Below are 13,820 nucleotides of genomic sequence, written 5' to 3' on the forward strand. Positions count from 1 at the left end.
GCAATATGTCACATATGTACATACATACTGTACAATTTTTTTTATTAAATATATATTTCCATCTCTTTACTCTATTTTGGCAGCACTTTTGGAAAAAAATAATAATTTTGAAGTACATTTTGTTTTCCTGCACCAAGCCAGGTTTTCAGAGGCTCATAGGTGTCAGAATGGTGGAAACCCCCACTAGTGACACCATTTTGAAAACGACACCCCTTAAGGTATTTATTAAGGGGTGTTGTAAGTATTTTGACCCCACAGTTTTTTTGTAAGAATTCCTGCAAAGCAGGCGTAAAAAAATATATAGAAAAACAAACACTTTTTATATAAAAGTATCACTTTGAAGACCGATTTCTTTGTAAAGCGACCATGAGAATGAAGAAACACACCACAACATCTATCACCCTGTTTCTCCTGTTTTCAAAAATGCCCCCATTGTGACCCTAATGCGTTGCCTGGACACACGGCAAGGCCCGAAAGGGAGGGAGCACCCGGAGACTTTCAGGACGCACATTTTGCTTGAAAATGTTTCAGGTCCCATTACACATTTATAGAGGCACTGAGCTGCCAAAAAGATAGAAACTCCCCATAAATGACCCCATTTTGAAAACTAGACCCCTTAAGGTATTCATCTAGGTGTGTACTAAGTATTTTGACCCCACAGTGTTTGCAGGAATTAATGCAAAGCAGGTGGAAAGAAAATTGTATTTCACTTTTTTTCACAAATGTGTCATTTTAAGGTCAGATTTCTTGTACAGAGGACATGAGAATAAGGAAATGCACCAGAAAATGTATCACCCTGTTTCTCCTGTGTTCAAAAATATCCCCATTGTGGCCCTAATGTGTTTCCTGGACACACGGCAGGACCCAAAAGGAAGGGAGCACCCGGAGGCTTTCAGGACACACATTTTGCTTGAAAATGGGAGGATTCTACTTTTCTAGATTGAGAAATAGATGTCCCTAACAGTTTCTACACCCTATGACTATGTCGTGCTAAGAAATCAGCTGTCCTGAAATCATGTCAGTCCATAGACATTATGTATATCAACCCGCTCTGATATATAGTAAGTTAGAGTGGGAAAATGTATTAAACTGTTGGCGGAAAAAGGCAATATATCCCCAAAAAAAGGAGGAAGAATGTATCCAGCTATGTGGAAAACTAGAGCATGTTCACAGGATGAAAGAAAATTTGTAGGGCCGTAATGACTTTATTATTCAAAGTGACTGGTCATACAACGTCTCTTTAGCTCCATCAATCCCTATATAAGGGACGAATGTGCCAAGTGACGCGGTACACCATAACAAGCCCCTGCCCGGCAAGGTAGGAACCGCCATGTGCACAAAACAACCAATCACCTGTAGAATATATAAAGGGGCAGTGTCCCACACCGTATGTATAGATACAGTAAAGGACCACTACTCCCCAAATTAATGTCGCTATTTCTAGAAGTATTGTCGGGTGTAAGAGGTCCACCAAAAACTCGAACAAAACTGTAATAAAGCCCATAGTGTATTGATAAAGAACAGCTCGCTTATTAGAAATCCTCAGAATAAAAATAAAAAATTATGCCGTATCCCCAGTGAGTAACAGCTATTTATGGCAGGACATAGTCATAACGGAAAAGCAAATAAAAAGCTTTCAGGGCACAATTTTATCTTGAATGAATTTCAGGGCCTTATTCCACTTTATATAACTGGGTTATATCCCAAAATGACTCAATCTAGAAAAGTATATTTCCCTCCCTCCCAAAAAAAGTGATTAAAAAAAAAGAAATCTCTAAAAGAACCCTAAATTTTGGCATCTCCTAAATATAAAGTGAAGCTGCTTCCCTAGGTGTACAGAAAAATAAAATCCTAAATAAATCCTGCATTTTAACTTTTATAGCTCACAAAAGAAAATTAGTAATGTGCGACGGTATGATAGATTTCAAAACAGGGACTTATGCATAGACCAGGGTTGGAAGGACAAGCGGAACAATAATATCTTGACTCACTTCGCTGTCCTCGTTTGCTGCAGACCCGACACCGTTTTTTGGGGTATTTTTGGTTAGATGTTGAAGGGATGGGGTGTAAAAAATGTTTTTCAACAAGTCGGCGTACATCCTCTGACTCATGGACTACTCTCTGGTCTGCAGATTGAAATAGGAGATCTTCAATCACTTTCTCCTGAAATTCAAAGAATGTCGCCCTGCCTGCTGATTTTTTGTACAGGACAAATGCATTGTGCATTGCAACCTGGATGAGGTATAGTGCCACTTTCTTATACCACGTTCTGGTTTTCCTTTTAACCAGATAAGGTTGTAACATCTGGTTGCACAAATCTACCCCACCCATGAATTTGTTATAGCCGATGACACACACAGGCTTTTGTCTATCTGCAGAGGCCCCACGTTCTCTAATAGTTGCTGTTGCACTTGTATGGATAGTGCTGATCATGTAGACGTCCTTGCGGTCACGAAATTTTAAAGCCAGCATCTTCTCAATTTGAAAAGTGCATGACTCCCCCTTTCGTCGTTTTTTATCCACAAGTTGACGTGGGAAACCTTTGCAATTCCTGCGTATTGTGCCACAGGCTCCGGTGTTGGCACAATGAAGGGCGCTAAACAATGGCACATTGGTCTAAAAACTGTCCGTGTATACATGATACCCCTTGTGTAGGAAAGGGCCAATTAAATCCCACACAATCTTACCAGTGGTACCAATATTTGGAGGGCACCCTGGTGGATTGAATTCACAGTCTTTACCCTCGTAGATCTTAAATGCACATGTGTAGCCAGTAGTGCTTTCACATAACTTGTAGATCTTTACCCCGTATTTTGCACTTTTTGAGGGTATGAATTGGTGGAATGAGAGACGCCCTTTGAAATTCATTAGCGATTCATCCACTGCTAAATTTTGTTCAGGGGTATATGCTCCTAAAAAGGAGGAATTAAGAAAATTTAGCAAAGGCCTTAATTTATACAGCCGGTCACGGCTTCTGTCGCTGGAAGGGGGTGCCTGTAAGTTGTCACTAAAGTGGAGAAATCGCATAAGTATTTCGTACCTGCTGCGTGACATAATGCCAGAAAAAAATGGGGGTGGCATGTATAAGGCTTGATGCCCAATAAGACCTAATAGAGGTTTTTTTTTTATAATTCCCATGTTAAGGGTGAGGCCCAGAATTTTTTTTATTTCCATTGCATTTGTGGGATTCCACAACCTGGCATAAGGTGACGAAGGCTTATTTGCAATGTACTGCCTGGCATACAAATTTGTTTCCTGCACAAAATGTTCCAAAACTTGGTCCGTAATAAAAATATTAAAATAATTTAGTGGTGAAAAATTACTGACATTGGGACTTATGCCAGGAGTAGCAATAAAGTCATTTATGGTGGGAGAAAATAGACTTGTGGGTTCCCACACTAAATCGGTTTGTTGGGGTTGTGCAATTTCAGGTGCAGCACTTTGAACGGACGTTGTGGCAACTGCGCCGTCTCCCATATCACTGGTGCTGGGTCTCATATCCGTAGAATCCCTTGAAGCGACACTTTCACTGTCGCTTTCAAGTAAAAGCTCAACTTCAGATGCAGAATCCGTATCTGAACATAGCATCTGATAGGCTTCCTCAACGCTGTATCTTCTGACAGCCATAATGATTATAAAGTCTAAACCGCAAATAATAAATGGAACTAGCGGTTTCAATTTTTTTATCAACTAATCAACTAAGAACACTAAAGGAATAAAACTTTTTTTTAAATGTTTTTTTTTTTCAAACCTAAACCCTACGCCTAACACAAACCGTAAACCCAAGCCCAGAACAGCACCCTACGCCGTCTAACAGCGTACACGCCATTTAACAGCGTACCCTAAAAACAAAGTAGTTTATAGTACGATTCTTAGTATATACAGTAAATACTATAAAATACTGAAAAAATGTTTTTTTTAAACTGTGTGTGAGGAACAAGTGATTTTGTGAGGGGACACTGACACACTTGTATCTGTTTCTCTCCACAGCTAGAACAGAGTGAGGAGAAACAGATACATGTTTTTACTTTTATTTTACAGTAGTGATCACTATGATTGGATCTCATAGTGATCACAAAAGATCAGGAACCAATACTATTGGCTCCTGATCACTGCTCTAAGAACAGAGCTGCTAGCAACAGCTCGTTCTTAGAGCAGGAGCTGTCATTTAGACACTCCCGGCGGCTCTGTACACAGTAACAGCATGTGACCGCTGTGATTGGCTGTCACAGCGGTCACTTGATGTTACGACGAAATCGGCAGGTCCTGATGGCTGCACTAAGAACCGGACCTGTTACTTACAGCCGGTTTTTAGTGCAGACTTCACTAGGGTGCCGCTAAACCCCCTCTACTACAGCGACGCCAAAAGGCGTCGTTGTAGACCGAGTACATGCACCGCCTGACATCAAAAGACGGTGGGCGGTCGTTAAGGGGTTAAAAAAGAAAGAAATTAGCTGAACAGTTATGAGATTTCATGTAGCAGCTCCACTTACCGGGTGCCATCTGCTTTCCAGCTTACTTTATATGACTTTTGCTCGAGAAATTTGAGATTTTTTCTGTCCATGGATACAGGCTGTGCTCCAGGGAACCCAGATCTGAAAGACATTGGTTTTATTATTTTCCCTTAATGATGAAATAGGGATAAAAAAATTAAATCATGTCTGAATGACATTCCCTTGATAAAAAAAACTATATGGCTCTAAAGACAACGCTTTCCAAAGTAAATGAGTCTATGTGAGCAGTGTGTAATGTGCGCGGAGGACGAGGAGAAGGGAGATAATATATCTACTGGTTAATGATGCCACACTTCAGCAAGGACAAATATTTCAGTTTTAGTTCCATGTTGCCTGGATTTGCTATTATGTGATGTGCAGATATTACTGAATGTATAATAAAATGTGATAATAAAGAAGGCCATCTATGACACTATAGATTCAACTCCAAACAGCTGTAAGCAGTGGCTGTGAACAAAATGTATCAAGCGTACATTAGGATCCATTGCTTTCCAAATGCAGTTATCCAAAATAGAAGCAATTATTCTCCCCAGGCAAGAAAATCTACCAAGAGCAATTGACAGTGCTGAAAACATACCGATGCCTTGTTTCTCTGTAAGGGAGAAATTGGCGGTTAAAAAGGAGTCATTCTGAAGATGAAAAGGGAGGCCAACCTATTTCACCATTCTATCTCTATGTCGCGATCATGAAACAGAACAAGTGTACAGCAGCTTTCATCTGAACCGGAATGCAATTTATGATCAAAATATATTCTCACACTTGATCACATTTCTGTTTTAGTCTGCATAATAGCAAATGGCCTGCTTTCTGTTTAATTATTGACCAGATTGGTCTGAAGAAGGTCCAGGAGGAGCACATCATTGGATTGATTGTATTGCTATCGGTTTCCAAACTCTCTGAATCAAAACGTTCGACAAACTTCTGACATGTCATAGCGACATGTCAGAAGTTTGGATTGGTGGGGGTCCGAGCACGGAGACCCCCACCAATCGCTAGAACGAAGCAGCTGACGTTCTCGTGTGAGCGCTCATCTGCTTAGTGTCTGTTCGGCTTTTTCCGGAAATAAATGTATCAGTGTACGTACTCAATAGAAAGTCTATGAGCCTGTACTCCGATACATCTGCTTTCCGGAAAAAGCCGAACAGAAACGAAGCAGCTGAGCGCTCACACGAGAACGTCAGCTGCTTCGTTCTAGAGATTGGTGGGGGTCTCAGTGCTCGGACCCCCACCAATCCAAACTTCTGACAGGTCATTATGACATGTCAGAAGTTTGTCAAACGTTTAGCTAAACTTTAAGTTTGTCTGCACGATTGTCACGCTTGAAGATAACACATTTGCTATTACAATAAGCTTTGAGGCTCATTGGACCTTCTTTGCATTAAACTGAACAGCCAAATTTGAGATAGAATGGTTATTAGTACTACTTTATCTGTGTATGAGGCTGTGGTTGTTAGGTAATGCTTCCCTGGCAACCAGAATGACAAGTGAAAACCTGTGATGTGACGCTAAAGAAGGCATGGGGCTTGGCAGAGCTAAAACCATGTTCCCCATCTACGGGTGTTTTACCTTTATTTTCAACACTGCCGCAACAATTTTACTAATAAAAATAAAACCGGACTTCAAGAATAAGAAATACAAAAAAATCACATTATACCTGCATAACCATATATTTTATGAAAGTAGACACCTTACACATTATAAAAATGCCACCCAGGACTTACACTTATGGACACTTTTTGCATTGTGTTGCTCTCTAACTATTGCAACTAGACTATTGATGAAGAAAGGAAATTGAAAAATCCAGCACTTCATCCAGTGAGATTAAAAACTGCTTCATTTATTTCAATACATTAAAGAGGCTCTGTCACCAGATTATAAATGCCCTATCTCCTACATAATCTGATTGGCGCTGTAATGTAGATAACAGTGGTTTTTATTTTGAAAAGCGATCATTTTTGAGCAAGTTATGAGCAATTTTATATTTATTCTAATTAGTTTCTTAATAGACAACTGGGCGTGTTTTCACTTTTTACCAACTGGGCGTTGCATAGAGAAGTGTATGACGCTGACCAATCAGCGTCATACACTTCTTATTGTTCCAGCCCAGTGTGATCCACAGCACAGAGTGATTGTGCAGTGAAAGAAGCTGGGCTGGAACAATCACACTGTGCTGTGGATCATGCTGGGCTGGAACAATGAGAAGAGTATGACACTGATTGGTCAGTATCATACACTCCTCTGTACAACGCCCAGTTGGTAAAAAGTAAAAACACGCCCAGTTGTCCATTAAGAAACTAATTAGCATAAATCTGAAATTGTTCATAACTTGCTAAAAAATTATCGTTTTTCAAAATAAAAACCACTGTTGTTATCTAAATTACAGCGCCGATCAGACTATGTAGGAGATAGGGCACTTCTAATCTGGTGACAGAGCCTCTTTAAACCTTATACATTAAACATTATTTGAATGTATTGAAATAAATGAAAATGTTTTTAATCTCACTGGGTGAAGTGCTGAATTTTTCGATTGCCTTTCTTCATGGATTATACCGTCTGCCGATGCAGATTTATCCGAGCAGTATCTGAATGAAGTGACCCCCAATACTATAGGAAGCACGGTGAGCGGAATATTTTTTGTGTTGTCACCTAGACTATTGAACCTGCAATGATTTGAAAGCAAAGATTCTAGGCTTTACTTTGATACCAAGATCTCTTGTCCTTATATTCGAGCCAAAGCAAATGCTTAAATTTGTGACATATTACTACAACCTTGGCAGCAAAAGGGTTAAATAGGTTTTCAAGCACAGCATTTTTACACCATCCTAAATAGTCACGTCATAAGAATGACTGGTGGGGGTCCAGCAACTGAGCCCCAGAAACCCTAGTCCATAAATTGTAATCAATTCAAAGTATTAATGGACCAATCTGCAAACAAATGTAGTCATTGTAAGTACATCATTCCTTAGGAACCATGCACAGATTTTCATCTATTCCGAAATATTGTCCGTAAATACGGATCGGTAGGCATCCGTATTTCATCCATATATACGGAAGGGTGTCCAGAAATATGGTCCGTATTGCATACGTATATCCGGATCCGTAAAAAAAAGAGGGAGGTTGCAAATGACAATAACATGTTGCCTAGCATTGCTTCCGTAAATACGGACGGTTTACGGATGCACATCAGTAGCCGTCCGTATTTACGGAAGCTCACATTGACTTCTATGGGAGAGTCCTTGCCATAATTACTGACAAGAATAGGACAGGTTCTATAATTTTTTTCATCATGAACACCCATCAGTAAAACCACTGAAAGGTGTTCATGGCCAATGGAAATGAATGGGTCCGTAATTACTGATGTAAAATACTGTCCTGTGCATGGGGCCTTAAGGTGGCCTTACACACTAAATTAATGTCTACCGTGCATGCCGATTTTGGCTGACCTTCTCATGTGTATGGCGGTGTATTGACTCTCCCTCTACGGCAGATGCGGGGAAAATAAGGGTGGGCCAGAGGGGTCTTCACAGCGGCTTTCTCCCTATTAAGAATACATGCGCACTTGGCCGAGCAGAGTGTGCACATGTGAGGTGGAGTAAGGAGGAATAGCTTTCGGCTTAACAAGCATTTAGCCAAAATCTAAAGTGTATGGCCAGTTTAAGAGAGATCGGAGCCCTGAAATCCTTTTTTTTTTCTTTGCTGCCAATGCAATTTATTCCTGCGGAAGTCCCAGGCAGAGAAAAGTCCCACTCTACTTACCATGTGCAGCTACTCAGCCAATCACAAGATAAGTAGTGTTACTTATTTGTCATGCGACTGGCCCAGAAGTTTCATATGACAAGCAGAGTAGAAGAGCTCTCCTCCCAGGATTCCTGTAAGGAAAATTTCTGTGCTGTAATCTTCCCTACAGGGTAACATAAAAAAATCATAAAAGATAACCCCTAACATTGTTTAGTGAACATGTACACTCCCCTACATTTATTTCATTAGGAACAACTAAACTACGTCAGTTTACACTTTATAACCCAAAAAGCACAAATGGACCGATTAATGGAAGACAGGCAGAAATTTGCATACCCTTCCCAGGAAGAGAAATGTTGACATTTCCTCTGTATTTCTCCAAGTCTTGGTTGCGTCGTTATCTGTGTTACATTCTTTACTGCGATACCTTCTAAAAATATTGCACCCTGCGGAAATAAAATTAAAAAAAGGACACTATTTATTTAGAATAATGCACTGGCCTGGTGAAAAAATTCAGCATGTCACTGGAGACGGGAGAGGGAGGTGAGACAAATGGATGCCTTCTGTAACCAAAGATACTTCTCATCTTTTAGGTTATGAGGCAAGAAATAAGAATAGGATGTCAAAGTAAGTGTTGTTCGGATTCTAACCGGTGTCCCCGTTAAAGAGTCCAGGGTTTTGCATTTCATATATGGCATCCCGCCCTCCTCATAGACCGTATGTACCAATATTAGTCAAGAGATTCTGGCAAATGGTTAATGTACAGTACTTGAAAAAAAGAGATACAGATGGTCTACAAAAGCTATAACCGTACAAAGTAGAGATTTACTACACTCTACGTGCAAGCATCTGAGGAGTCCCAGTGGATAAACCATGCCATGTCGAGTAACAATCTGTTTCAATCCCACAGGGAAAAAAACTTAAAGAAAAGCAAACATACATTACCTACAGGGTCCGATACATATTATACAAAATACAATAAACGTTTTGTTTTCGCTTTGCTAAGATCAGAAAAAAAGACTCTAGATTATGTAATAACTTAGTGACATTTAAAAAAATGGAGGAATGAAGGGAATGACACAGAAGCATGTAAACCCCAGAGGCATCATCCCTACAAACACCATTAAACTCATGTTGATAGCTACTGAAGATTATTACATTTAAGGAAAATCTCAATATATGGCAGAAGCCCATGTCACTGATATCAGAGGAGACAAGCCAAGGAAAGAAGGCATATAATGTGGAAAAGCTACTATTGAGAACTAGCCACTTGTTTCACGTTATTCCTCCTACAGTCTCCAATACTGGGGGGAGGGAATGAGAGGCTTGACTAATATGGTGCTAATAATATTCATTTTACATAATTTCATAAGGACAAGTCATGAAGAATACGGTCGTTTTTATTTTAGCTATCTGAGGGCAGGTCATTACTAATAAATTATACCTATTACCAAAAGTTCCCGTTTAATTTTTAGATTGAAAAAGTAGAAACATTGGGACATATTTACAAACACCATTGAGCCACCAGGGTCCTACTTGTCATTTCTTATCCATGTTTCTGAACTGAAAGGTGGCGGCATTTTCCTGCATTGGAGTGTAAGTGTCTATTCATATGCTGAGCTCATATTGCGTTGATTTACGGGAAATAGCAGCAAAACATGATATGGTCGGGGACAGTGCTCTTCTAAAGCTTTTCCAGACCCTCAATTTAGCAGCGCTTTTAACACCGAATATCCCCAAGCACCAGATTTTTTTTTTGCATCCTGATGAAAGTAATTATTTCAAGAATCGAAAAAAAATATACCTTTAAAGAGGCTCTGTCACCAGATGCCCTATCTCCTACATAATCTGATCTGCGCTGTAATGTAGATAACAGCAGTGGTTTTTATTTTGAAAAACAATCATTTTTGAGCAAGTTATGAGCAATTTTAGATTTATGCCAATTAGTTTCTTAAAGACCAACTGGGCGTGTTTTTACTTTTTACCAACTGGGTGTTGTACAGAGAAGTGTATGAGGCTGACCAATCAGTGACCAATCAGCGTCATACACTTCTCATTGTTCCAGCCCACCATGATCCACAGGACAGAGTGATTGTGCAGTGAAAGAAGCTGGGCTGGAACAATGAGAAGTGTATGACGCTGATTGGTCACTGATTGGTTAGCGTCATACACGCCTCTGTACAACACCCACTTGGTCAAAAGTAAAAACACGCCCAGTTGGTCTTTAAGAAACTAATTAGCATAAATCTAAAATTGTTCATAACTTCCTCAAAAATCATAGTTTTTCAAAATAAAAACCACTGCTGTTATATACATTACAGCGCCAATCAGACTATGTAGGAGATAGGGAATTTATAATCTGGTGACAGAGCCTCTTTAAAATCCTGTTACTGTTAACTTCTATTATTCGAAAAATAGGGTCCTGGTCTTCATGAGGGCAGAAAAAAAAAGCAGTCTGCATCATTTGTGCCCTGTCGCATCTTGTTGAAAGCTCGAAAATCGTATTTTGCTGCGATTTCCCAAAAATCCCAGTAAAAACTGATATAATCGTGATTTGTGAATACACCCTAGAAGGGAACGTGTCAGTGACTTCATGCTGCCCCATCTGATGGCAGCATAAAATGTGACAGATACACTGATTTCAGCGGCTGTCACTCATGTCCGATAGTTTGGAGATTTAGGATAACTTACATTTTGAATGGTGAAGCGCAATGTGAGCTCTGGGAGGTAGAAGTCCAGCGAATTCATGTGCATAGGGGGAAAGCGTTCAATCATCGATGGTTGGGTGAGGGTAGAGGCAGTTCAAGAATACGCCGGACTCCTTCCTCCCAGAGCTCACATTGTGTGACTATCAGAGAGGGAGATTTCACAATATGATGGAGAAACGACTTGCAGTTATAAAAAGGGAAGGATAGAATTCCTAACTTGTGGGGAGAACTGTCTGTTAATGCATCACTGCAGTTTGTCAGTTTATGAAGTACGCTCGCATGTTTGCGCAGCCTAAAATGCAGTGCATTATTTTTTTTTATGTGAAAATACATTTTTTAAAGAATAAAAGAATAATCAATAATTTAAAAAAAAAAAAAAAAAACAGTGACTTACGAGTCTTAATCTCTCTTTTTTCTTCCGATGTAAGGGAGCTCCTGAGGATCCTGGCTCTGCCTCTTGACCTATACCATTCCCCTCATCATCCACATCATCATCATCCTCAAAACACCAGTCCGGTAGCTCAGGAGGAGGGGGCGCATCTTCTACATCCCCATAACGCTGAAAAAGCTCCTTTATATAGTCAGCTTTGTAAATACCTGGTGGCCTTGATTGAGCAAAAGTAGCTACTGCTGCCTCGATGCTGATAGGAAAAACACAACAGATCTAAAATTAACATTATAATTGAATGCATTAAAATCAATGTGACAAGCAACAAAAGACACAAGATCTCTATAGGAACAATACATAAAAGAGACAAAATGTCAAATAAAGTGCCAAAATAACAAAAAGATGAAGTACAAAAACATCGGCTGTTCAGAAATGACATCATATACATAGATATGGTCACAAGAAAAAAAATGATTGACATTGGTAAATAACCAGTTAAAAGACCAATTTATCATTTATAATGCATATGACTAAATAACTACTAATTTAATAAAAGCCTAGGAAAAGGTCTTTGAATAAGGTCTAGGAGACAAATGTTTGTAATGATTTGTACCGGGCACAGAAAAAGTATAATTAAAAGACTATTTATTAATAGAAATTTACTAGGGGTAAGTCGAGATCCTTTCCACGATCTTTCAATAACATGTTTCTTAACACGTTAACGACCGCCCACCGTCTTTTGACAGCAGGCGGTGCATGTCCTTAGTCTACAGCGACGTCTTTTGTCGTCGCTGTAGAAGAGGCTGATTAGCACTAACAGCTCCTGATCTTAGAGAAGCCTGCTGTATACAGCTGGGGTCGGAAAACATTCGGACCCCAGCTGTTTAACCCTTTGATCGCCGCAGTCCGTGATCACAGCAAGATCAAAGAGAACTCCCTGCTTTGATCTAGTCATCGAAAACCCTGTGACATGATCAATGACCGGGGAATCCCTCTGCAGTCAGCCCTGGGGACCTAGAAAGGACCCCAGGGCTGTCTGTTCAGTAAGCCTGCTGTTCGGGCACACTATGTGCTGCCCTGACAGCAGCCTTTGTCAAAGTGACACAATATAATGTATTAGCATACAGGAGTATGCGAATACATTACAAGTAAAAAATAAAGTTATAAATAAAATGATTCCTTAATGGGATAAAAAAAAAAAAAAAAAAGTAACAAAAAAATTGTACAAATTTAAAAAAGTCAAAAAAAAGTCATTATTTTGCATAAAATATATTTTATTGCCCCTACACTAAAAAAAACCAAATCTATATATATTCGGTATCTAAACGACCGTAATAACCTGAAAAATTTATCTAACGGGTTATTTAGCGTGAAACATGAACGGTATAAAAATAAACAAGAACAACGATGCAGAGAATCGCTTTTTCTTATATTCATGGCGCAAATTTTTTTCTACCTACAAACTATGAAAAAAAATAATACAATCTCCCGCATAAAACAAGGCCTCCTACTGCCACGTCAATGAAAAAAAAAAAAAATTATGGCTGCTGAAATGCAGAGCGGTAAAAACTGAAAAATGTAGCTGGTCATTAAGACCTTTTCAGGCCCGGTCATTAAGGGGTTAAAGAAAACTTCTACTTATATTTTGGAGACTGTCAATAACAGAGCTTTGGCCAGGAATTGGTGTTGTAATGACCTATAGACTCATTAGAAATAAAAATTCCCCTTCACCGTCAGATCTATACTCTTAAAGGGAACCGGTCATCACCATTTCAGCTATTAAACCAGCAGTACCTGGTAGAAGATAATTATAGGTTACATTAAAATATTTTTTCACCCACTTCCAAGTCGGCTCTGTACCTTTAGTATTCAATTAATTAGTATTCATGTGCTGTATGCTAATGAGCATAAATGAGTAATATCTTCAGTTGAATTGAGCCATATCTTTATTCCTCCAGCCTTTCCCGAGTTAACTCCGCCTCCTTACTTTTGATTGACAGCTCCTCGCCTCCCACAGCACACACGAAATCCCACGCTTGCGCATTGATGTCCTATTCTGGTGTATGCACACAACGTGACACCATAGCGTCACACGCGCAGCAACAAGATTTGAGGCCCGGACGAGACGAGGAAGGGTGTCGGACTATACATGACAAGCACATGCGCGCTATCTCAGACGAGATTTTGCCATTCAGGAAGGGACAGTTTTCAGCAGTGGGCTGACATAAGAAGAGGGAGGAACGAACGAGACTGCCGGATTATTACAATAAAAGGCGCGGGGGCGGAGCCTGACCACGGTACATGACAGACGTGTGATACTTAGTCTCCCGCTGTTGAGCACCAGAAACCCTGACTATACCGGCCGTTATCGATCATGGGGAAGTTGACTGACAAGAATCGGGAACTCACTCCGAAGCCTTCTCGGAATAAGCATGAAGTTGGTCTGTTCTTTCAGAAGAACTTGGTGGCCTC

The 13,820-nt window shown here is 39.9% G+C and overlaps 1 protein-coding gene across 2 annotated transcripts in view; it reads right to left on the minus strand.

The window, feature by feature from the left end:
• Positions 1 to 13,820, minus strand: part of RNGTT (RNA guanylyltransferase and 5'-phosphatase) — a 441,842-nt gene that overhangs the window by 381,585 nt on the left and 46,437 nt on the right. For both annotated transcript variants that reach the window (XM_075862139.1, XM_075862138.1), the window contains exons 6-8: positions 11,355 to 11,601; positions 8,589 to 8,698; positions 4,494 to 4,595 (exon numbers count right to left, since the gene is read on the minus strand). In XM_075862139.1, coding sequence (XP_075718254.1) covers positions 4,494 to 4,595; positions 8,589 to 8,698; positions 11,355 to 11,601 — 459 coding nt within the window. The remainder of the gene's footprint in view (positions 1 to 4,493; positions 4,596 to 8,588; positions 8,699 to 11,354; positions 11,602 to 13,820) is intronic.

Source organism: Rhinoderma darwinii, chromosome 4, assembly GCF_050947455.1.
Source record: "Rhinoderma darwinii isolate aRhiDar2 chromosome 4, aRhiDar2.hap1, whole genome shotgun sequence".
NCBI lineage: Eukaryota > Metazoa > Chordata > Amphibia > Anura > Rhinodermatidae > Rhinoderma > Rhinoderma darwinii.